This window comes from Giraffa tippelskirchi, chromosome 11 (assembly GCF_054371585.1).
Source record: "Giraffa tippelskirchi isolate mGirTip1 chromosome 11, T2T-mGirTip1v1.2.pri, whole genome shotgun sequence".
NCBI classification, from domain to species: Eukaryota; Metazoa; Chordata; class Mammalia; order Artiodactyla; family Giraffidae; genus Giraffa; species Giraffa tippelskirchi.
This window is the reverse complement of record NC_137285.1, coordinates 57,790,989-57,816,502: the sequence shown is the minus strand read 5'-3', so window position 1 is coordinate 57,816,502 and position 25,514 is coordinate 57,790,989. Positions and strand designations below refer to the sequence as shown.

The window sequence follows — 25,514 nt, the reverse complement described above, 5'->3', positions numbered from 1 at the left end:
GTTGAGTTTTAAGACAACTTTTTCACTCTTCTCTTTCACTTTCATCAAGAAGCTCTTTAGTTCTTTGCTTTCTGCCATAAGAGTGGTGCCATCTGCGTATCTGAAGTTATTGATATTTCACCTGGCAATCTTGATTCCAGCTTGTGCTTCATCTAGCCGAGCGTTTTTCCTGATGTACTCTGCATATAAGTTAAATCAGCGGGGTGACAATATACAGCCTTGATGTACTCCTTTCCCAATTTGGAACCAGTCTGTTGTTCCATATTTGATTCTAACTGTTGCTACTTGACCTGCATACAGATGTCTCAGGAGGCGGGTAAGGTGGTCTGATATTCCCATCTCTTGAAGAATTTTCCACAATTTATTGTGATCCACACAATCAAAGGCTTTAGCATAGTCAATAAAGCAGAATTAGATGTTTTTCTGGAATTCTCTTGCTTTTTCAATGATTCAGTGGATATTGGAAATTTGATCATGGTTCCTCTGCCTTTTCTAAATCCAGCCTGAACATCTGGAACTTCACGGTTCACAGACTGTTGAAGCCTGGCTTGGAGAATTTTGAGCATTACTTTACTAGCGTGTGAGATGAGTGCAATTGTGTGGTAGTTTGAACATTCTTTGCCATTGCCTTTCTTTGAGAATGGAATGAAAACTGACCTTTTCCAGTCCTGTGGCCACTGCTGAGTTTTCCATTTTGCTGGCATATTGAGTGCAGCACTTTGACAGCATCATCTTTTAGGACTTGAAATAGCTCAACTGGAATTCCATCACCTTCACTAGCTTTGTTCATAGTGATGCTTCCTAAGGCCCACTTGACTTTGCATTCCAGGATGTGTGGCTCTAGGTGAGTGATCACACCATCATGGTTATCTGGGTCATGAAGATTTTTTTGTATAGTTCTGTGTATTCTTGCTACCTCTTCTTAATATCTTCTGCTTCTGTTAGGTCCATACCATTTCTGTCCTTTATTGTACCCATCTTTGCATGAAATGTTCCCTTTGTATCTCTAATTTTCTTGAAGAGATCTCTAGTCTTTCCTATTCTATTGTTTTCCTCTATTTCTTTGCATTGATCGCTGAGGAAGGCTTTAGAACTCTACATTCAAATGGGAATATCTTTCCTTTTCTCCTTTGCCTTTAACTTCTGTTCTTTTCTCAGCTATTTTTAAGGCCTCCTCAGACAACCATTTTGGCTTTTTGAATTTCTTTTCTTCAGAATGGTCTTGATCACTGCCTCCTGTACAATGTCACGAACCTCCGTCCATAGTTCTTCAGGCACTCTGTCTATCAGATCTAATCCCTTGAATCTACTTGTCACTTCCACTGTATAATTGTAAGGGATTTGATTTAGGTCATACCTGAATGGTCTAGTGGTTTTCCCCACTTTCTTCAGTTTCAGTCTGAATTTGGCAATAAGGAGTTCATGATCTGAGCCATAGCCAGCTCCCAGTCTTGTTTTTGCTGACCGAATAGAGCTTCATCTTTGGCTGCAAAGAATATAATCAGTCTGATTTTGGTGTTGACCATCTGGTGATGTCCACGTGTAGAGTCCTCTCATGTGTTGCTGGAAGAAGGTGTTTGCTGTGACCAGTGTGTTCTCTTGGAAAACTCTGTAAACCTTTGCCCTGCTTCATTCTGTACTCCAAGGCCAAATTTGCCTGTTACTCCAGGTATCTCTTGACTTCCTAATTTTGCATTCCAGTCCCCTATGATGTCAGGAGGAAAACAGTGCCTACAGTGTTCGCCTGTTTGCCTGTGCCAAAGGCTATAAGTAATAGATAGTGAGCCATTATTCTTGTAAATATTCTGCAGTTTGCTGTGTTCCTGACTTTCCTCTAGTGTGAAGTATTTAGTCACACATCTCAGGGACAGGTATGTCATGAAAAGTTGCTTCAAAATCCCTTTTTTATTTTTACTAATTTTTTTATTGAGGTATAGTTGATTTACAATGTTGTGTTCATTTCTGGTGTAGAGCAGAGTGACCCAGTTATACATGTATGTACATTCTTTTTTTGTATTCTTTTCCATGATGGTTTATCCTAGGAGACTGGATACAGTTCCCTGTGCTATGTAGTAGGACTTTTTAAATGAATTATATCATAACTGGTCTGTGGAAATTCACAATGCAGTGAATACTAAGATTGACTTGGTCAATCCAAAACATTTTTGTCATGCAGGTACCCTCAATTAACTTGCTCTAAAATCAGAATTTTTCACAGTGGACTATGGCTACATGTTTCTGTCTCTACCAAAAAACATGGTCCTGTGCCCAAAAGAAATGATGCTACCTGCGTAAGTATTTAAAAATATAAGGCACAAAAGAATGTTTCACTAAAACTATCTATAGAATGTATGGTTAAAAATAAAACATTTGTAGATTTCTAAGACCGTTGGTGGTCAATTAAAGTTACCATCTTATAACCAGGCCCCTTCTAGACTTTTTTGCTGGGCACATATTCTTTTGATCTGGGTAACATCCATTAAAGTCAGTGAAATTGTATGGTTAAGTCAAGGGCAGTTCTGGGAAACACAGCTCTTCTGGAACATCAATTAAGGTAACAAGCAAAACACTGAACTAGCTTTTAACTGTTGCTGGGCTTTCACCATGTAAAATTAATGGGGAATACATGAATGTTATGGAGATAGTGGGGAGACCACTCTCTTAGGCACACCTGTCAAGGAAAGCAAACCACAAACAACGTTCTCCAGCAATTCCTAAGCAGCTGAGTTCTACCCTGGCTGTTAATAGATGATGTCAATACTGTAAAGACGAACAGACAGCAAAACTGCAACTAGCAAAATGGTCCTCCTACAGATACATTCTGTTTGTCCGTTAAGAAAAAATCTAGTAAGACTATGAAAAAAATAAAAACCGTAGACTGGCATCATTTGAATGCTCAAATTGAGGTCATTTTTATTCTAATTAAGATTTGAAAAAGAAGAACTGTTTCTGCATGCTGTTTTTAGGAAAATAACAAGCTGGAGACAGGGACCATCTGTTAGACTGACCATGTAGCAAGATGTTAGATTTATTCAGACGTAATGAGGTGGTTTGCAGTATCAGATATAAGGTCTGCTCCTTCAGATCTGCTGTAATTATCTGTGTGCACTACTCCACTCAAATTATTTAACTCTCTGCTTTAAGATTGGCACTACTGATGAGCTGATGAGTGCATTCTGACATAGCACTCAGCAGACACACACACATGCATGCACACTGCTGGGGCAATTGACAGAAGTCAGAGTATGTTAGCAAGCAGGTTTATTAAGAAACTTCTTGAGATTTCAGAGACATAAAGGAGCTCAGCCCTGAGTGAGCACCGACTTTGTTTGTATCTCTATTTGAGGAGAAGCAAAGTCTGTGAAATTTGTTAGATTCACCTGTTCTCTGTAGCTATCAGATATTTATTTAGCGCTCATGTAATTTTGGACCTATGCACTATACAAAAGATACAAAGGCACAGTCATATAGAGATATGTGCTTCAATCAATCTCCCAAATATGTAAGCAGCAATACCAGAAAAACAACCCAATCAAAAAGTAGGCAGCAGACATAAACAGACATTTCTCCAAAGAAGACATACAGATGGCCAATCATCACATGAAAAGATGATCAACATTGCTCATTATTAGAGAAATGCAAATCAAAATTTACAATGACGTATCACCTCACACCGGTCAGAATGGCCATCATCAAAAAATCTGCAAGCAATAAATGCTGGAGAAAGTGTGGAGAAAAAAGAACCTCTTGCACTGTTGATGGGAATGTAAATTGAAACAGCTTCTATGGAGAACAGTATGGAGATTCCTTTAAAAACTAGGAGTAAAACTACCATATGACCCAGCAACTCCACTATTGGGCAGATACCCTGAGAAAACTATAACTGAAAAAACATGTATCTCAGTGTTCATAGTAGCACTATTAACAATAGCCAGGACATGGAAGTAACCTAGATGTCCATCAACAGATGAATGGATAAAGAAACTGTGGTACAAATATACAATGGTATATTACTCAGCCATAAAAAGGAACACATTTGAGTCAGTTCTAATGAGGTGAATGAACCTAAAACCTGTTATATAGAGTGAAGTACGTCAGAAAAACAAATTTCATATACTAGTGCATATATATGGAATCTAGAAAAATGGTACTGATGAACCTATTTGTAGGGCAGGAATAGAGACACAGACATAGAGAACAGACTTTGAACACAGCAGGGAATGCAGAGGGTAGGAAGAGTTGAGACAGTAGCATTGAAACATATATATTTCCATATGTAAAATAGATGGCTAATGGGAAGTTGCTGTATCACACAGGGAGCCCAAACCCATGCTCTGTGACATCCTAGAGGGGTGGGATGGGGTAAGAGGTGGTAGGGAGGTTTAAGAGGAAGGGGAAATATGTACACTTATGGCTGACTCACATTGTTGTATGGCAGAAGCCAACAGAATATTGTAAAGCCGTTATCCTCCAATTAAAAATAGATTTTAAACAGTGATACGTGCCTTAGTATCCAGAAGAAGGATACAGACTTTCCAGGTGATGAGAGTTGCTTGTTGTTTGATTAAACAATAGGATTCAGTTGGATTCGAGGGTTAAAGTGAAATATTTCAAAGACTTAGTTTTCTAGATTTTACTAAGTAAAGTGATGTCTTACACACTGAAAAGGTGTTTGAGTGACGAAGGTACAGTTTGGTGCAATATTGCTGAAGGATATTAAGTTTTAAAATGTTACCGTACCTTCCATAGGCTCCCATAGGTGGAAGGGTTGGGAACTTCTGCTTTGGCATTTATGAAATCAACCAGTGTAAAACAATTACACGTAGTAACTGTGAGTTCTTGGAAAGAGAAAGGAGTGATAAAGGTAGTTCTATTTTCCGTTCCTCCTTGGGGTACAAAAACAACAGCTGACAGGCCTTTAGGGAACCATTTCTAATTTTTAAAACTATAGCTTTTGAAAGAATTTTCACTCTTCCTGCTTTCGAAAAGCATTTAGTGCAGCTTAGAATAAAAACACCAATAAGACTAAAAATGCAGCAAAACACAGAAGGCAAATAGTAAAAATGGAGGAAGATTATTCATATATTATAAAAGAAGAATGAATAAAAAGCCTAAACTGTAAGAGAAGTTACATAATTAGACACAGGTCTTAATTTCTAATCTCCATCAAAATATAGCAGATAGGATGATGAGTTGCAGATTTTGTTGTTGTTGTTGTGTAGATAATGTGGGCCTCCCAGGTGGCTCAGTGGTAAAGAATCTGCCTGTCAGTGCAGGGGACACAGAAGATGGTTTGATCTCTGGGTCAGGAAGATCCCCTGGAGTAGGAAATGGCAACCCACTCTAGTAATCTTGTCTGGGAAATCTCATGGACAGAGGAGCCTGTCAGGCTACAGTCCGTGGGGTCGCAAAGAGTTGGCCACGACTGAGCACATGTGCACATAGTTAATGCACAGTATTACATAACTTCAGTGTACACCACAGTGATTCACAATTTTTAAAGGTTTCATTCCATTTACAGTTTTTATGAAATATTGGCTTTATTCCCTGTTGTACAGTATATCCTTGTACCTTACCTATTTTATACATAGTAGTTTGTGCCTCTTACTCCCCTAACTGTATCCTGCCCCTCCTCATTTCCCTCTCCCCACTGGTAATCACTAGTTTATTCTCTGTATCTGTGAATCTGTTTCTTTTTTGTTATGTTCACTTATTTGGTTTTTTTTTTAGATTCCACATTTAAATAGTATCATGTAATATATTTTCTTCTCTCTTTGATGTATTTCACTAAGTATAATACCTTCCAGGTCCACCGTTGGCTGTTGCAAATGGCAAAACTTCATTCTTTTTTATGGCTGAGTAGTATTTCATTGTCTATATACATAACACATCTTCTTTATTCACTCATCTGTTGATGGACACTTAAGTTGCTTCCATATCTTGACTATTGTAAATAGTGCCTCTGTGAACATTAGGATGGATGTTTCTTTTCAAATTAATGTTTTCGTTTTCTTCGGATATATATTCCCAGGGATGGAATTGCCAGGTCTTGTGGTAGTTCTATTTTTAGTTTTTTGAGAAACCTCTGTACTGTCTTTCACTGTGGCTGCACCAGCTTACATTCTCACCAACAGTGTACCACGGTTCCCATTTTCCCACATTCTCACCAACATTTGTTATTTGTGGTGTTTTTGATGATAGCCATTCTGGCAGGTGTAAGGTGATATCTCCGGAGAAGGCAATGGCACCCCACTCCAGTACACTTGCCTGGGAAACCCCATGGACGGAGGAGCCTGGTAGGCTGCAGCCCATGAGGTCTCAAAGAGTCGGACACGACTGAGCGACTTCACTTTTACTTTTCACTTTCATGCACTGGAGGAGGAAATGGCAACCCACTCCAGTATTCTTGCCTGGAGAATCCCAGGGACGGAGGAGCCTGGTGGGCTGCCGTCTATAGGGTCGCACAGAGTCAGACATGACTGACGCGACTTCTCTGATGATTAACAATGTTGAGCATCTTTTCTTGTACATGATGGCCTGATGGTCTCCTTTGGAAAAACGCTTATTCGGGTCTTCTGCCCATGTTTTAATTGTTTGTTTTTGATATTGAGTTATATGAACTATTTATATATTTTGGACATTAACTCCTTATAAGTCATAATTTGCAAATATTCTCTTTTTAATTAAAAATTTTAATTGTGATAAAATACTTGTAACATACAGTTTTTATCTTAACTATTTTTAACTGTTTAGTTCAATAATGTTAAATACATCAACACACTGTTATATAAACAAGTCCCTACTCCCCGCTATTCCCAGCCTTGGTAACAACCATTCTACTTCCTATCTCTTTGAATTTGACTACTCTAGGTACCTCAGAGAAGTGGACTCATACAGTATTTGTCTTTTTGTGACTGCCTTATTTCACTTTGCATGATGCAGTCAAGTTTCATCCATGTTGTAGCATGTGTCAGAATATCCTGCCTTTTTAAGGCTAAATAATACTTCAACATATGTATTTATCATTCATCTGTCAACACACATTGGATTGCTTCCACTTTCTGGGTATTTTCAATAATGCTGTTATGAACATGGGTGTACCAGTATCTCTTCAAGACCCTGCTTTCTATTCTTGCAGAGATTCTGTAAGCTGAAGTTAGGTTGCATTCTCCTTGTAGATGGTCACAGCATGAGGAATACCTGTAGCTGTTCAGGCTAATACTTGGAGCTTCTGAGTCCTCTGGGACCTGTAGCCTGGAATATTTTGTGGTTTGGGCTTATGAATTGTCTGTTTCTATCAGAGTAGTACATGAATATGATTCCAGGAATGTATTTAGTTGGGACAATAATTTCCTAAGTCAGCTGTGACCAATATGGACCTCCAGATAACTGAAGAAGATTTTCAAGCACATCTTTAGTAATATTTTAGTGGGCCAGTACTTGAATACCAAAATAAGAGTGTTCCTTCTGACAGCCTTTGGACAGTAGGTTAAATGGGCTAATCTCATAATGTGAAATAGGGCAAAACTGTTATCATATAATAATAGCAAGAACACATGGATCCCATAGACACAATGTTGTTCACATCATTTAGCCACTAAGTTAAAAGCAGGCAACTACCATGCAAATCATTTTAATTGTGAAGCCCTTCCCACTGTGATTTAAATGGGCCTTTTTCTAAGCCCCACTCTTCTTTAAAGTATGTATTTATGTCCGTACTTATTTGGCCGCATCAGGTCCTGTTGTGGGACACGAGCTCTTTCACTGTGGTGCAGACTCCTGTCCAGTTGCGGCTTGCAGGCTCGGTAGTTGCGGCATGAGAGCTTAGTTGCTCCGAGGTGTGTGGGATCTTAGTTCTCTGACCAGGGATTGAACCCAAGTCACCTGCACTGGAAGGCGGATTCTTCACCCCTGGGTCAGCAGAGAAGGCCCTCTAATTCCCACTTTATTATGAGAGTAAATTCTATATCCTACTCAAAATTCTTTCAAAAGTCAGAAAAAAAAAGTATTTTCTAATTTTTTGGTTCTTCACTTTTGTTCCGAGTAAATCGAGTTTAGAGACATTAGATTATTTTAATATAATATCGTATAACTATTTCCAAATGATCATATGATTTCAATTTAGTGTAATAGATGTCCTAAGAAAGGACCAAATAAAATTATAGCTGTGAATAAAATTGGTTTCCTAGTTTGAGAAAATGATAATACAACTGAAATGCTTCTTTCTCTTTCTCTCTCTTTGTTGAGAGTTTCTTTGAGAATATTTTAAAACTGTCATTCTCATGGATATAAGCTTAAGGTCTTTGAATTGGAACTGGGTCTCTGTGACCATTTTGTTATTGTGTTTATTTAAAATTAGAGTTTGTGCTGTTCCTACAAATGAGATGATATTTATTAGTGGATGTGGTATCCACATTTAGAAGTAGAGACCAATGACTATCAGTTATTCAGCTCCAATGTTCACCTTAACACAGGGATATTTCCTACATCAGAAATCCCCTACTGGCTCTATGTTAGCCCACTGTTCACGGGTAACTTTTGCATTTACTTTTATTTTTTGTACAAATTTATACAAATTTCATCTCTTTCCCAAAGTAGTCTGTATATTTTTATGTTTTTTTGTTTTTTTTTTTTAACTCAAAATGACGTAAGATTATCTAATGAATAAAAGCAGGTAGCAGAGATAATTTTTGTGATGTTGCAAAATTAATCCCCATATCATGCTGAAAAGATTGTCCTTGTTTCAACTTCTTTGGATGTACATTAAATTTCCGTGCATTTAATCTAATTGTGCAAAAAATGATGTGATGTAAAATGTGTTTTTAAGATGGCCTATTTTCTTGAAATTTCAAGCTATATTGAGTACACAGTACTCTTCATTTAGAGAACTCAACTTCATGCAGTGGCAGCAGCAGTGGAATTGGAAAAACACAAAATCTTACCACATAATGGGGAGCAAAATATAAACAAGTGAGCAAATGTAATAGCAAAAACATTTGAGGTACCAAATACCTCTTTATAGTTGTAAAGAGACCCTCTGAAGGAAAGAGCTGTAAATGACTGAGCCAGCAGCATGGATAGAGGAGAAGGCATGAGGGATTTTTTCCCCGTTTTATTTATGTGCGGCTGCACTGGGTCTTAGTTGCTGTGCACAGGCTTTCTCTAGTTGTGACGAATGGGGTCGCTCTTCGCTGTGGTGCCAGGGCTTCTCATTGTGGCGGCTTCTCTTCCTGCAGAGCGTGGGCTCAGCAGTTGTGGCACTCAGGCTTAGTTGGGGAGCCGTGTTTCTGATGGAGGTAGTTGAGACTGTCAGCCATAAGATTCTCTGATTTGGAAATAGAGAGTGAGAAAGAGTGACGTCGGTGTGACTGGGGTGTTAACTTGGGGGAAAACGTCTTCAGGTGGTTATCTTGAGTCAGGAGCCTAAAAGTAATCCAGTTCCCACCATCGCATGGCATGGACTTAAACAGAGTGGAGATGATACGTCTGTCAGAAAAGAGTTCATCTCTTGGAGGTCTATTTTAAGAACATTCTAGCCTCTTCAGGGCTTCCCTTGTGGCTCTGCTGAAAAGGAGTCCGCCTGCAATGCCGGAGACTGGGTTCGATCCCTGGGTTGGAAAGATCCCCTGGAGAAGGGAAAGGCTACTAATTCCAGTATGCTGGCCTAGAGAATTCCATGGACTGTGTAGTCCATGGGGTCGCAAAGAGTTGGACACTGCTGAGTGACTTTCATTTCACTTCATTAGCCTCTTCAAGCTATCTCTTTATGAACACTGTTCATAAACTAGTATCATTTTGGCCCTATCTCTTATTCCAGTCACTGCTGTGGTGACCAGCTCAGTACAGACTTCCAGCAGTTTCATGGATACAACTCTTAAGAGAGTGCTATGCTCTTCACTGCGCATCTTTTCCACTGCTGCATCATGGGGGGAGGGGGCTCCTTCAGGAATTGCTTGGCTCACGTGCAGAGGCCTGTGTTTTGAAGGAAAAACCTGGGTTTAAGTCCAAAGCTCGACTGTGTACCTAAATTATTTCCTTGTCATGAACATGAGAATGAGTCTGCACAAGGCATCATGAGAACTAACAAGAGGGAATTTTGTGTGGTAGGCACTCCATGAGTGATAGCTCTGAAAACGATGGGGATTATTCAGGTAGTAATGCCTCAAGAAAGAGTTACAGAGATGCCTTTCTTATATAAGTGACAAAAAAGTGCTTTTTTTAGGTGTGTTGTTACACATTAACATTCTAATCTGTTTTTCAAGTAGAATCTGAGGTCTCTCTGTAAGCAACCTTTAATCTGTGTGTGGACGTTTTGCTAACACATCTGATAACAGAAACACTTTGACATGAGACGTTTCGTTCCTCGTGTTCTGCCCTGGGCAAGTCACGTCTGCCTTCTTGAAAATCTGTATCCTCTCTGGTTTTTCTCCTGATTTATTTACCATGCTGTGTATAGAAATAATAGCAAGAATGCAGTCTTGTTTTCCTGAAAAGTAATTTTAAGAATTTGATTCTTTCTTGGTTTGTTTTAACCAAAATGATCATTGGTCTCTCAAGAAGCATTTTGTTCTCCCCATGACATCAACAGCAAAAGCTAACGTTTATAGAGGACTTTATAATTTAAGAACTTCCATACAGTTGGTCCCTACGTCTCTGCAAAGTGGGATTTAGTGTTAATTCTCAGTTTTACATATGATAAGCCTAGATCTCAGAAGTGACATGATGCCAGGCTCACAAAACCAGCACACTCAGGGGCACATGGGCCATGCGTTCCTACCCGGTACTGGGGCAAAGCCAAGGATGTCTGTTCTGCCTCCAGCACAAGGAAGCTGAAGGGGCCAAGTGCTTAGGAGTGCCCTTTTTAAATTGCATGTCATCAAGTGTGTGTTGTATTATATTCCACAGACATCCAGATTTGCTATCCGCTCTACCCCATTTTACAGCCTATATCTCTCCTTTTGTTCTTAGAAACTTTTCCAGAACTTAACAAAAGCCATGCCTAGTTCATTAGCCACTTGATCTTTTTGTGACTTCTCAGTGTTACCTTTCTCTGATCATCACTATCACATGCACATCTGTGTATCTCTCGTTCATTTGGTTGTCTTCGCTTGTCCCCTTTCCTTCTCTCTCATTCATTCATGAAACACTTTTGCATAAAGATGGATACATGGAACTTGCCTATCAGACTCTATTTGACATTCACAAAGGTCAATCTGACATGGATCTTGCCTTTAGGAAGCTTAAAGTTAGCAATTAGAATGGTGAAAGTGAACCGAGCCTTCTCCCCCTCCTCTGAACACATAGATATTTTGTATTTTAAAAGATCTTAAATATATAACCAAGGTCAAAAGAAAAAAAAAACAAAACAGCTGTAAGAACAGAGAATTCACAGCCAGAGTAGTTCAACGTGGAGTTAAAGCTAGCTACACATGGCCCTCAGACCGCTGGATGCAGAAAAATGCCTTAGAGATGGGTATCAGAACACAAACAGGACAGGACAGGAGAGTCTAGACTCCAGCAAGACTGGGCCTGAGATGGAGCCCCGAGGCTCTGAAAAGATTTCACTGTCTACTAACAAGGACAGTGAAACCCAGCAAGCCAGCCAGCCCAGGGACATGGCAAGGAAGCTGAAAGAAATAAGAACCACAAGCCTGCATCACATCAAGTGTGGAGCCTAAATTTAAACTACACGAGTCTTGCAAAAAGCAATTAAGCTGAAAATTTAGCATCAAAACTGGTCCAGATCAAGTGAAATGCTTGTACCCCTGATAGCTATAAATGCTAAAACTTCCTGTAGAGTCCCTTCCACAAGACAGTGCCCCTGGGATTCACCTAGAAAACAATATACGCCTAAATAAAACATGCTGGAAAGGCTTATGAGCATCCCCCTAAAATGAATTTAAAACATTGTAAACCAACTATAAAATAAACATGTTGAAAGTATTTAGAGATATAATAGATAAGGTATAATTTAGAGAAAGGAGATATAATAGCCATAAAGTAAGAAGTATCTCATGGAAAATAACAGAAATGTTTGAGGAAAAAACTAAATCAAGTGTTTCTAGGCACCTAGCCTGCCGTTTCCAAAGGAGGAAATGGCAATGCGCTCTAGTATTCTTGTTGGGAAATCCCATGGACTGAGGAGCCTGGTGGGCTCCAGTCCATGGGTTCGCAAAGAGTCAGACACAATTGAGCAAGCAAGCACAAGATACGAAAAACACTAAAATAAAAACACTATAGACATTAAACACATTACACAGAGAAAGAAAAAAAATGTTAGAAAATAGATGAGAAAGTCACCTAGAATGCTGTTCGGGTGTGTGTGCTAAATCACTTCAGTTATGGCAACTCTTTGTGACCCTACGGTCCATAGCCCATCAGGCCCCTCTGCCCATGGGATTCTCCAGGCAAGAATACTTGAGTGGGTTGCCATGCCCTCCTCCAGGGGATCCTCCTGACCCAAGGGTCAAACCCACACCTTTTTTGTGTCCTGCATTGGTAGGCGGGTTCTTTACCACTGAGCCACCTGGGATGCAGTACAAAAAGATGCTGCTGCTGCTGCTGCTAAGTCGCTTCAGTCGTGTCTGACTCTTCGCGACCCCATAGACTGCAGCCTACCAGGCTCCTCCGTCCATGGGATTTTCCAGGCAAGAGTACTGGAGTGGGGTGCCATTGCCTTCTCCGACAAAGAGATGAGAAGATAGGAAATATGAAACGGTGGTTAATGCAGAAGATTCAATCAAAAGGTCTAACCCACTAGTAGGAGTTCAAAAAGGAAAAATAGGTGGGGTGGGGGTGATATTTGAAGAAATAATGTCTAAGAACATTTCAGAACTGAAGAAATAACTGCATCTTCAAATCAAATAAGGACACTGAATCCTGAGCAAGAGGAGTGAAAATAAGTGTATACTTCAGTTCCTCGTATTGAAACTGCAGGCGTCAAAAATAAACAGAGCAAATTTTTATTAAGCTACCAAAGAGAAAGTACTAGTTCTCTACCTATAAGGGAAAGGCAATTAGACCGACAAGAAATTTCCCAAAAGTGGTGGTGAAGATCCAGGTGTAGTGGAATACTATCTTCAAAGTACTGGAGGAGATTACCTGTCACACTAGAAATCTATAACGTGTTAAACTATCATTCTAGAATGCAGGTGAAATAAGAACATTTTCAGGCATAGAAAGACTGAAAGATTTCAACATTCAGTGACTGTTGCAGAATTTTAATTATACATGTATATATATTCTTCAATAAGAAATTGAACCCAGTAGTAAGGAGTAAAGTGCAATTAACAGTGGTAATCCAAGAAATACATTTATAACTCTAAACAGACATGAGGTGTGGATGTGAGAGAGAGACTTCAGCAGTAATTTGAAAACAAGTGAAGTTTAAATACTAAAGAGCGATACTATGAAAATGGGAAGCTGTAGACCAAAGATAAAGTACTCTACATTTTTTCTGTTCCTTGTGGAAAAGCTGTTGATTAACTTTAGATTTTTAAGTATGCAAGTTCATAACTTAATTATTTTAAGAGTAAAAATAGAATGTGAACCTTCTAAATCCAGTAGATGAGCAAAATGTTTTTTTCTTTTTTTAAAGCTGGATCTATTTAGTAAAAGGAAATGAAGTAGAAAGAAGGAAAGGAGGAGAGGAAGTTAAAATGGTAGGAAAAAATTCCAAATAAATTAATAATCATGATAAATGAAAATGAATTAAACCAAGCTATTACAATACAGAGACTCTCAGACTTTTTAAATTCAGCTTTTTGCTGTTTGTAAGCAACATGTGTGAAATATAATTACATGGGAACTTTGTAAACAAGGGATTTTTTTTACAGGGCATTGCAGGCAAATTCTTTTTTTTGTCCCTTTGACTGCACCACATGGCTTGTGGAATCCTAGTTCCCTGACCAGGGATGGAACCTGGGCCTTCTCAGTGAGAGCACAGAGTCCTTACCACTGGACCACTAGAGAAGTCCCCAGGCTAATTCTAAAGAGAGAGCCAAAGAAGGAGACAGGAAGGAAGGAAGAGATGGAGGGAATAAGGAAGAAACAACATCAATATCAGACAAAAATTATAAGGCAAAAAAATTATGAATAAAGATGGTAATTGGTGATAGAAGGAGAAAACACCTTAAAGTATTTAAAGATATGAAAAGACAAATCACAGAAGAAGAAACCCAAATGGTCAAAAAACATTTGAAACATGTTCAGCCTGCTGGTGATCATGACCATGCAAATAAAGGCAATAGTGGGGCTAACCTTTCAGCCCTCATCAAGGAGCAAAAACAATTCAAATGGGTTAATGACGAGTGTCGGCCAGACGTGGAACAAAAGGACATCTCATCTCCTCCTGGTTGGAATGGAAGCAGCAGCTGTGCACACATCTATGACTCAGCAGTTCTATTTTCATCCTATATCCTAGAGAAATACCCAAGGATGTCCCTGGGGTCTCGTCTGTCATAGCCATAAAGCGGAAACAGCCCGGGTGTCCATCCGGAGTGGAAGGGATTAGTAAACTGTGGTGTGTTCAGACAAATGAAAGGCGCTGCAGAGAAAATGACATCACGTGGAGTTACCTGTATTAAAACAGATACATCGCGGAAGCACAACGCTGAGTAAAAATAAGTTGCAGAAGGATGTGCATATCTAATTTCAAATTTACATAAAACACAGTGGTACTGGGTGCTGTTTTTATGAATACATACATGTGTGTAAAGCGTACCTATCTGAGAGGAAATGAGAATCTCCCAAGGTGGGTGGTTACCTTCTTGAATGAGGAAGATGAACGGGGACAAGGAGGGAGGCAGAGCAGGACTTAACTAGGCCGTGTTTACTTTTGAAAGATCTGAAGCAAGTATGGCAAAAATATTAGCATATATTTGCATTCTTAATTCTTCATGGTGGATCCATCATCTCCCGCTGTTTTTCTGTGTGTATGTGTGTGTTTGGGTTTGGGTGTGTGTGCCAGTGTTTTGAAAATATTTCCTTAATTAGAAATAGCTCCCAGAAAGACAAATACCAAGTGATATCACTTATATATGAAATCTAAAATATGACACAAGTGTAACAAAAACAGACTCACAGATATAGAGAGTAGACTTGTAGTTGCCAAGGGGGGGGGGTGGGGAAGGATTGGAAGTTTGGGATTAGCAGATGCAAAGCATTATATATAGAATGGATAAACCACAAGGTCCTACTGTAGCACAGGGAACTATATTCCATATCCCACAATGAACTTTAATGAAAAAGAATGTGTGTGTATATATATATATGTGTAACTGAATCAGTTTCCTGTAGAGCAGAAATTAGCACAGCATTGTAAATCAACTATACTTCAATTAAAAAGTAAATTTAGGGATTTCCCTGGCAGTCCAGTGGTTAAGACTCTGTGCTCCCAGTGCAAGGATCACAGGTTTGATCCCTAGTAGAGGAAATAACAGAGAAGGCAATGGCACCCCACTCCAGTACTCTTGCCTGGAAATTCCCATGGACGGAGGAGCCTGGTAGGCTGCAGCCCATGGGGTCGCTAGGAGTCAGACATGACTGAGCGACTTCACTTTCCCTTTTCACTTTCATGCATTGGAGAAGGAAATGGCAACCCACTCCAGTGTTCTTGCCTGGAGAATCCCAGGGACGGCGGAGCCTGGTGGGCTGCCGTCTATGGGGTCGCACAGAGTCGGACACGACTGAAGCGACTTAGCAGCCGCAGCAGCAGAAGCAGGGGAAATAAGATCCAACATGCTGCATTTTTTATATAAATTGTAAAATTTTTAATTAAATTTAAAATTTCATAAATTAAAAAAAAATTTTAATTTTTAATGGTAAAAATATCTCCCAGCTTATTATGGGGAAAGAAAAACATATAGCAATAATACCAAGAAAAATGCTGTGTGTCCTATGATGAGTTTTTTACAAATGGCTTTCAGACTTGAGAAGAGAGAGAATTTTGCCGTTGGGACCCAAAGGTGCACCCTGGAAGAGGTATCCCAGGGTGGCTTTGCACAGCCGCTCACCTGCGTTCAGTCAGTCATAGAAGTGGATCAGCCACCATCAGCTCCTCTGTGTCTGCGGCCTGAGTCAGCAGGCCTGTGTCTCACTAGCAGCCTCTTTTTCACTCATTCCTGTCTGGTCATCATAAGTGGTTCTTACCCAGGGCCTCCCAGAAGATTTATCACTTTGAGGAAAAACATCTGAACAGTTAAACGATGCCTTCCTTCCTTCTCACGGAAACAGATAATCATGACTTCTGCTGTAATATCTTGTGGATTTTTATGGAAACACTTGGGTTTTGGCATAGAGAGTGGCTCTGTTGGTTGGTTGAATGGACATGTGTACGTTTCACACAGATTCCCAAATCATCTTCTCCTGGACCGGAGAGATTCCATTTGAGGAATCTTTTTAAATGTTGTCTGATTTCCCTTTACTTTTCGAACTTTAATTTCTCTTTCTTTTTTTAAGTCTTTACTGAATTTGTTACAGTATCGCTTCTGTTTTATGTTTTGGTTTTTTGGCCACGAGGCATGTGGGGTCTTAGCTTTGTGACCAGGGATTGTACCCACATCCACTGCATTGGAACGTGAAGTCTTCACCACTGAACTTCCAGGAAAGTCCCTGGTTTTTCTTTTTAAATGTGTTGCTGCAGAGAGTTAGCAGGCACATTTCACGACCTCCATGGGAGGGTAACAGAGGTCTGTGTGGAAACGAGACTGGTCATCGTTGTCCTGTGTCCATAGCACCTAACACAGCTCTTCCAAACAGTGAGGGCTTGGAATCTCTGGGCTTCACCTCACGTCACAGCAGCTCCTCCACTCAGTGGACGATCTCAGGAGCACACACAGCACCATCACACGTTATCACTCTTGATGTAACGTGACATCATGGCACGCTTCCAAAAAGGTTGCTTTCGGTGCGTCTGACATTCTCCCAGGGGATGAATAAACAGCCTGGGTGGGTTGGTCCAGAGGCAATTTACCAGTTACCGTGCTAGGCAGCTGACTTCTCTTGCAAATACACATCTGCTCCACATTGAAGCCGAACGCATAACTCAGATTCAGATTTCTCCTGGGGCTGCTGGTCTGGGTCTGGTCCTGGGCTTTCCATTCTCAGACATCTTTGCTTTTGCTTTGCAGAGAGAAGATGCACCAGTCTGCCATGTATGAGCTCTGCCAGGGGATGCACCAGATCAGCCTTCAGTTTGTCCGGCTGCAGCTCACCTTCGAGGAATACACCGTAATGAAAGTGTTGCTGCTGCTGAGCACAAGTAAATTGATGTCCAACTGGCACTTTTTTACACTGTCACATCATCTTCCCTTTAGGAGACTAGCCTATTTCTAGGCCCAGGTAGTCAGTATAAAAAGTAAGAGGAGGTAGGCAGAGGGCTTTGGTACAGGATACATTAAGTTACTTGCAGAGTTAGAAGCTTTGGGTGATACACCTGCCTTGATTCCTTCATCCATCCAGCCACTAAGTATTGGTTAAATGTCTGTTATGTGTATGGTGGGACTGGGCAGTTCAGCAACTACTAGAATGAACGAGGCACAGACTCAACCCTCGGGGAGGTTGTGTTTTTGTTGTTCAGTCGCTGAGTCACCTCCAATTCTTTGTGACCCCATGACCTGCAGCACGCCAGTCTTCCCTGTCCTTCACTATCACCCGTAAGATAAATTCAAGGTAATTTTAATACACTGTGGAAAGTGATTGTCTACCATGATAAAGAATGTCCTGAGGGCTCAGAGAAGGGAAGCACATGCTCCCTTCTTGGCATCAGAGGATTCTTGAGGAAGCTTCATCTCAGAGAGCTTTGCCAAGGTGAGGGATTGAGTCCGAGGCACGAGCTGACCTTCCTGCTGGGGGGCGTGAGAGAGCATGGTGGGGTGGGAAGCAGACCCACATAATAGTGCTTAGCTCTGGGGAGTTGTTTTGCCTGTTAATGTTGTCATTTGTTATCTCATTTATGTATCCACTAATTTTTCAAGGCATATCAGGTACTATTTGATTGGGGAGGAATGGTTGCCCTGTAGATTGAACTGGAAGATTCCCACCTGTTGAAGACATCTGGTGTCTATTAGGCAAGCAGGGGAGTGTGGTCCACAAGGCTCTGAGCAGTGGGCTGACATGACCAAAGGGGTCCTTCATGAAGATGTGTCTGGCAGTAGATAGACTGGAGGAAAGGAAATGGGATGAGGAGAGAGAGAGGCCACGTCAGACAGAGAATTGAGCCAGACTGGAAGCCCAGAGACCTGCTGTGAGGCTGTTGAAATAACAGCCTGAATAATGGTGTATTCTTGCCTGGGAAATCCCATGGACAGCGGAGTCTGGCGGGCTACAGCCCACAGGGTCACAAAGAGTCAGACATAGCTGAGTGACTACACTTTCACTTTCTTACTGGTGGTGGGCAGCTTGCTGACAGCACCAGATGCATTCAAGACACAGTGCAGAATCAGCCTTGACGAGAAGGGGGCGCGAAATTGTCTGGATCAGAAGTAACCTAGGTTTTGAGGGCAGAGACGATTGTGAGGTGGTACTGATACTGTAAAGAGAAGTGCATTCTTGTCGGGATTGGAGCAGATCTTATGGAGTGTAAAATGACTTCTCCAGGGGAAGTGGTAAAGAACCCACCTGCCAATGCAGGAGATACAGGAGATGTGGCTTCCGTCCCTGGGTCAGGAAGATCCCCTGGAGGATGTCATGGCAACCCACTCCAGTGTTCTTGCCTGAAGAATCTGATGGACAGAGGAGCCTGGCGGGCTTCAGTCCATGGGGTCGCAAAGAGTCGGACACGACTGAGTGACTGAGCATGCGTAGCCTCGGAGAGAGGCCTAAAAAGGGGAAAGTTGGGAGACTAGAACTCAGGAAACAAATTTGGGTACATGATCCTTGTAGAACAGGAAAGTCCAATGGCAAGTGGGGGTGCCGAGGCACAGGGAGAAGAGGAAAGATCCACTGAGGTGCTTGAAAGGAGGATGGCAGCGCTGAGGGACAGGGCAGAACCATCAGGGAGGCAGAGGAGCTGGGAGAGGGCCAAGAGTTCAAGGCTTCCCAGAGGCGTGACTCATGGCAGAGCTTCCAATGGAAGCCAGGAATGCTGACAGAATTCTACCGGGGTTGACCATGCGGCATCAGGCAGGTGCCAGACGGCCAGGGACTCGCAGATTGATGGGAAGCTGCTTTGGGCGTCTGGAACCAAGCGTGAGAGGAGAGAACTTGATGGCAGACGGAGCCAGGAGAGACGAGGGAGGGCAGGATTAGCCTTGGCAAGGATGCTAAACGCTTCTTCCCCTGACAGCGGCACAAGCCTTTCCAAACAGAGGGGAAGGAATTTGAGGAAGCTCTCATCAGACGAGGGTGAGTCTGGGATGATGGCAGGAGACAGGATAGAAAGGAAATCTCAGAACTGAGTGCTGTGACCACTGAGGAAACAGAAATGTCCTGGGTTCCAGGACACCAGGGCGAGTGGCGCCAACTTCAAAGGAGGAGAGGCTGTTGAGTGACCCCCTGGAAGCTGAAAAGAGCATCTAAGACATGCCCAGCCCTCTCCATGGCCCAGGAATCAGTGGCTGGGGTTAAGGGTTTTCAGTAGAGCCATTTGGAAATGAGTGGCCTGAGCAGCCAAGCTTTGAGGATAGAATGGATAAGATGCTGATCCAGCACAGAGGGATTGGGTCTGGGGAAGAGTGAAGCCTGCACCAGGTAGGACAGGAAGCGGGGAGGCAGCGGCCGATGTGGATCAGTATTTGCTCTACACACACATCTAGCATCTCTCAGTTTCCAAAGAGTTTTTCCTCTATTATCTAATTTAACGCTGCAAGACTGGTAGCTTGTCTAAAGTGGACAAGACAGAGGCATGCAGGTGTGAATTTGTGCAGCCTCCTTGGTGAGTTAGGACTCAGACCCAGGGCTTTGGCCTTCACTTCCAGCCGGATGCAAGGGTGGAAAGCAGGCTGGCAGCAGGGGACAGCCGCAGGGAGAGGGGAGGGTGAGCCAGCTGGGCTGGACTCCAGCAGCGAGCCAGACCAGCAGCCTGGGAGGGAGGTGGGGTCAGCACGTCTCAGCTGTGTTTCGCTTGGCCGGCAAGGCTTTTCAGGTTGCTTTCGGCCTTTTGTCTTGTTTGATTTTCATGGACTTTGATTGCACGGGGCAGCCCACGCTCTCCCCAGTTTACTGCAGGCCCCACCAGTCCTCAGGACCCACCATTCCTCACTATACGCTCAGCCCACATTCAGGAGCTAGTGTTTGCAGTCCGTCCACAGGCTCAGTAGAACCAGGCTCTTCTCCCTGCTCCATTGTTCTTCAAGGTTTCTGAGGCTCCCAGCTTATCCTTTCTAGAACATAACTTGGGAAATGTACCTTTAGTTCCCTGCCCAGGGATTGAACCTGCGCCCTCAGCTGTGAAAGCACAGAGTCCTAACCTCTGGACCGCCAGGGAATTCCCCTGGAAATGTACTCTTTAAATTCAGCAACAGTGATTTTAGTCCCCTTTCCAAGCTATATCATTAACCATTAGAAGAAATTTTAAAAAGGAAAAAAAATATCAGATGGATGATAGGATTTAAATTTTTTTCTAAAAATGTACATGATAATCCTTTATAAACACTGGCCACTCAATTGTTGTTGGTGTCTTGTCCTTTAACATCCATTTACTCAGTCAACCTTATAATCAATTCTGATATCATTTAGCTCCCCAGATTAATTTATTAGCTTCCAGGTAATTCAGTACATTCAAAGCTGATTTTTGTTGATGCAGAAAAAGCAAAATAAAAAACCAGGAGAACAGAAGTAAAGAATTGTATAAATCAGAAAAACTTCAGGCTTTAGTAAGCTTATTTTGCTAATCTGTGATAGAATGTATGAAAATTTTTCTTCTTATTTAGGTTACATTATACACCTGATGTCCAGTGTATAAGGAAAGTTAAGCTGTGACATCAAGAAGATCATGTTCTTTTTGCTCACACAGGAAAGCAAACCAGCTTCCCACCCAGCTGTCTCTTTGCTCTTCTCCAGCCCATAGATTCTGGATGATTTCCAGGAGCCCTGCTGCATTTAATAAGTAAATTCAGAAAAATCTAGGCAGACCTCCAAAATTTGAGGTTTTGCCTAAGTTCTCTTTTATTTGTGGGTCTGTTTCAACTTCTAAAATATCTGGCTGGGAAAATGGTACAATATATTCCAGTCACAGCAGTAAAACACAAGTAATATTTGACACAAGTTGTTCATAATCTTGAGAATTTTTGATAACACAACTGTCAGAAATATGAAAACTTTTGGTTAATCTCAGTAGCTACACCAAATAACACTGAAATATAGTCATGAAATGTACTCACTCCATTCTAATTTTAGGTAATTTTTTAAATGTGTAATATCCATAAGTATCTATATTGAAAAATGAAAGGTTTACTCTGTAACATCTTGAAACCTTAAAAAAAAATGTGTATCAATAGGTGGGCTGTGAAAGCATTTATATATAAACTCTCAGTTTCCTTTATAAAGTTTTGGGTTAACCTTAAAATTTTGGTAGAAAGCGAATCTATAGTTTCACAGTTAACATTCTACTTATTACCATCCTTCTTTATGTTTTTTTATATTTTCAAAACAAGGGTTTAATTTGAAAGAAAAACTGTTACATAATGAATGACATTTAATTCTGAGTGTGAATGTCAGATATTTGAAACCACAACTAATATTGTGGCAGCCTCAGGAATGTGTGCAGTGCCTACAAGGGATTTATATTTTCCCCACAAAAATAGAGTTAAGATAAACCAAGATAAACAAACAAGATATTTGTTAAGATAAACAAATCAAAAGCCTCAACAATTAAAACTCAAGGAGGTCATTAACATCATGTGTGAAGTTAATTTGCAAGATAATCATATCTTTATATAGGACAACAGGGTTTATTTAGGAGCAGTGGTATTCTTGACTCCCGAGGTTACATGTAACACTCAAAAACATACTGAGCTGTTCTAAAGAGCTGATGACCCAAGTGAATTTTTATTGATACCAGTTATGATAAATTAGCAAATAGCATGTGCAATTGAGAAATGAAAGTAAGAGCAATTTCATACTCAGACTATTAATATCACAAGATGAATTTTTCTCATCTTCATCTTCCAAAAGTGAAAGTTCTCAGTGACTATATTCTTCAGAGTTAAAGCATAAGTACCCATTGGCTGTAGTGAACAAAAGCAAACATGTAAGTAGATTTTCAAAGGGAGCACCTGTAGTTTACACCCTGCCCTGCATCTCCTCCCAGGACGCAGGCACAGGTTGCTCTCTATCTCCATAAACTGTGTTCACGTGTGTCCTGGGAAAGAGTATCTCCTTTCAAGTCCCAGAAGCACTCATTATGCTTACAGGTGCTGAATTTCAAAGTATTATTTTCAGTGAGGTATTTTTCATTTAATTAGAAAAAGCTAGCAACTCTAGAGGGCTTCCCTGGTGACTCAGATGGTAAAGAATCTGCCTGCAGTGCAGGAGACCTGGGTTCAATCCCTGGGTCGGGAAGATTCCCTGGAGAAGGAAATGGCACCCCACTCCATTATTCTTGCCTGAGAATTCCATGGACAGAGGAACCTGGGAGGCTACAGTCCGTGGGGTCACAAAAGTCTGACATGAGCACGCACACACACGCACACACAGAGACGCTCTATACAAGGAAAGAAGAAAACATGCTTCTTAATTTTCTCTTATTGAAGATAAAGATGAATGTGATTTCTTCCCTTCAGAAGTTTTTGATCTTGTTTTGTATGTAGAGCACTGTCCTGTTATGCATCACACACGTAAATCCGGGCACAGACCTGCTAGCAGGGTGTCTGGGTGGTCACGTGACAGGGCCTTGGTGGTCATGTGACCTTAGAGCAAAGAAACTAGGAAGTGCTTCTTTGCAGCATGTCCTGCCCCTGGTAGACAGAGGTTCCCCAAGTGTCTTTGAGATTTGAACTTGAATTTCTAATTTCAGCCCCAGCTTAGGTTGTCTGTGTTTCTTCCAGTTGTCCTGAAAAATCAAAGTGTATTTTCCTACATCTGAGGTATTGGCACATTAGGATTCAAAGAAACTTTGAAGACAGGCCACAAGATAGTGAAGCATTGTGCTTAAGAGACAGGCATTGGAAGCAGGCCTAGGTTTCTGCTCTTTCTTTGCCATGTGTTTATTGTGTCCTTGGGCTGGTGATTAAACCTCCAACCTTCAGTCTCCACATCTGTGAAATGAGAATAATATGATGATTATGTCAGAAGATTGATGTCAAGATTAAGCAAGTTAATATAAGTAAAGGGCATTCTAACATACACCTGCTGAACCAGTTACTCTTTTGTATATGTGTGTATACAGAGGTTAACCATTATTTAGCTGCCACATTTACTCATAAGGGATTCCCCAGTGGCTCAGTGGTAAAGAATCCTCCTGCAATACAGGAGATGCAGGAAATGCAGGTTCGATCCCTGAGTCTGGAAGATCCCCCAGAGAAGGAACTGGCAGCCCAGTCCAGTATTCTGGCCAGAAAAATCCCATGGACAGAGGAAGAGGAGGCTGGCAGGCTGCAGTCTGTGGGGTCACACAGAGTCAGACACAACTGAGCGACTGAGCACACACACATTTATTCACAAATGCAATAAGCAAGATGCAGTGTCAGTCTCAAAGTGTGAGCTTCATGACCTCAAAATAGTCCAAGCCATTTAACCACGAAGATGCTAAAGCTGTTTTCCCTTTTGAGAACTTAACATGTCTGTATTCCTTCACCACAGTTCCAAAGGATGGCCTCAAAAGCCAGGCTGTGTTTGAAGAAATGAGGACAAATTACATCAAGGAGCTGAGAAAGATGGTAACGAAGTGTCCCAACAATTCTGGGCAGAGCTGGCAGAGGTTCTACCAACTGACCAAGCTTCTGGACTCCATGCATGACGTAAGTAGAGCCTCTTGGCATCTGTCAAAGGAAGGACCCACAGCCACACACTGTGGGCCCAGAGAAAGCGGAGAGCTGAGAAAGTTCTTGAGGCTTTGGGAAGAATAGGGGTATATTATCCACGGGAGGCAACGAGAGTTTAAAAACTGATTAGGGGACTTCCCCTTCAACCCAGTGATTAAGACTCTGTACTTCCAATACAGTTCCATTCCTGGTCAGGGGAATAGGATCCCAAAACTGATTAGGAAGAAAATTATTTTTTTCAGAATACCTTTGAAACAAACTTCATTTAAAGTGAAAGGTGTGGCTCCTTCCCCTCCTGAGCAGAATGTAAGATCAATGTGCACTATCGTGGCAAAACCCTGAGCTCGGGGCCGGAGAAGGTTCTCAGATTTGCTACAGGTGTCAGATCAAGTTTCCCATTTCTGCTGGCAATTTAGGAAATGTTTGGTTAATGGGAATGTTTGCTTTAACGTTGCATAAATAATGTCCATCTTCTACAACTGTTCATCTAATAACCCAATCTTTCAAAAACATTATTAGTGGTCCAGGGCCAGCTGGGATCATCTCATTCTTTGCCAGATTTGGAATCTTATATTCACTATTCTTCATAGGAGTCACCTTTCTTGTCTTGTGTAAATATGGAAAGTAAACTCTTGAGCTTGTTTCTAATTTACTGAATTACAGATGTAGTCAAGGTGTTAGCACTTTCTACAGAATACTGATTTGGATAACTTGGTTCGTCATGACACTTAAAATATGCTTCTCATTTCATTTTGCAAGCAGTTTCTTCAGTCTGGTTCAAAAAACATTGTACACGGTCATGCTAATTTAACGTTTTTATATTTGCTTTCTTTTGGAAAATTTATTGCCCAAGTTCAGCCCATGTGATTTGTATAAGAAATCCTTTTTCAACTATTTCTGTTTTGCTGAGGACAGTGTTGACAGGCTTGATGACCAATATTATAATTGTGTTACTACTGAAATAATGGTTCATCCTTTAGAGATTTGTTTATGCCACTGGAATGGTATGTCTTTTGGGGTTGGTTGATAAAAGAAGGTCACTTTCCAGGGTTTTTACACTGAAGACCCAGTGCATATCACACTGGCCTTTACTTTCTCTGAATATTTCACATGATAAGAGTCAAATTCCCACAAGGTGAATTCAGTGATAGGTAGTTTGGCTAGTTATCAGTGGCCTCAGAACATGACTTAATGGAAAATCTCAGGGATAATAAATGATGGGCTCTAAAACTTTGGGGAACACAGCCAACAATGCTCTCCACAACTCTCACAAAAGGAAGTAAAGGAAAGTAGAGCATGAGGCAGGATAATCCAGCCAAGAATCAGGAGCACAGTTACTCTCTCCTGTTGGTTTTCTTGAAAGTCTTTCTTAGTGGAGCTGCTGCAGAAAGGGGGACCCCTTCCAGGATCGAGGGGCTCCCTTTGTAAAGAATCTGCCTGCAGTGCAGGAGACCTGGGTTCAATCCCTGGGTTGGGAAGATCCCCTGGAGAAGGAAATGGCAACCCACTCCAGCATCCTTGCCTAGAAAATATCATGGACAGAGGAGCCTGGTGGGCTGCAGCCCATGGAGTGGCAAAGAGTCGGGCACGACT

At 41.3% G+C, this 25,514-nt stretch overlaps 1 protein-coding gene across 1 annotated transcript in view; it reads left to right on the top strand.

Moving 5' to 3' along the window:
* NR3C2 (nuclear receptor subfamily 3 group C member 2) overlaps positions 1-25,514 on the top strand; it is a 418,452-nt gene that overhangs the window by 353,223 nt on the left and 39,715 nt on the right. Inside the window, 2 exon segments of the mRNA XM_081544295.1 lie at positions 17,130-17,260; positions 23,740-23,897. Coding sequence (XP_081400421.1) covers positions 17,130-17,260; positions 23,740-23,897 — 289 coding nt within the window.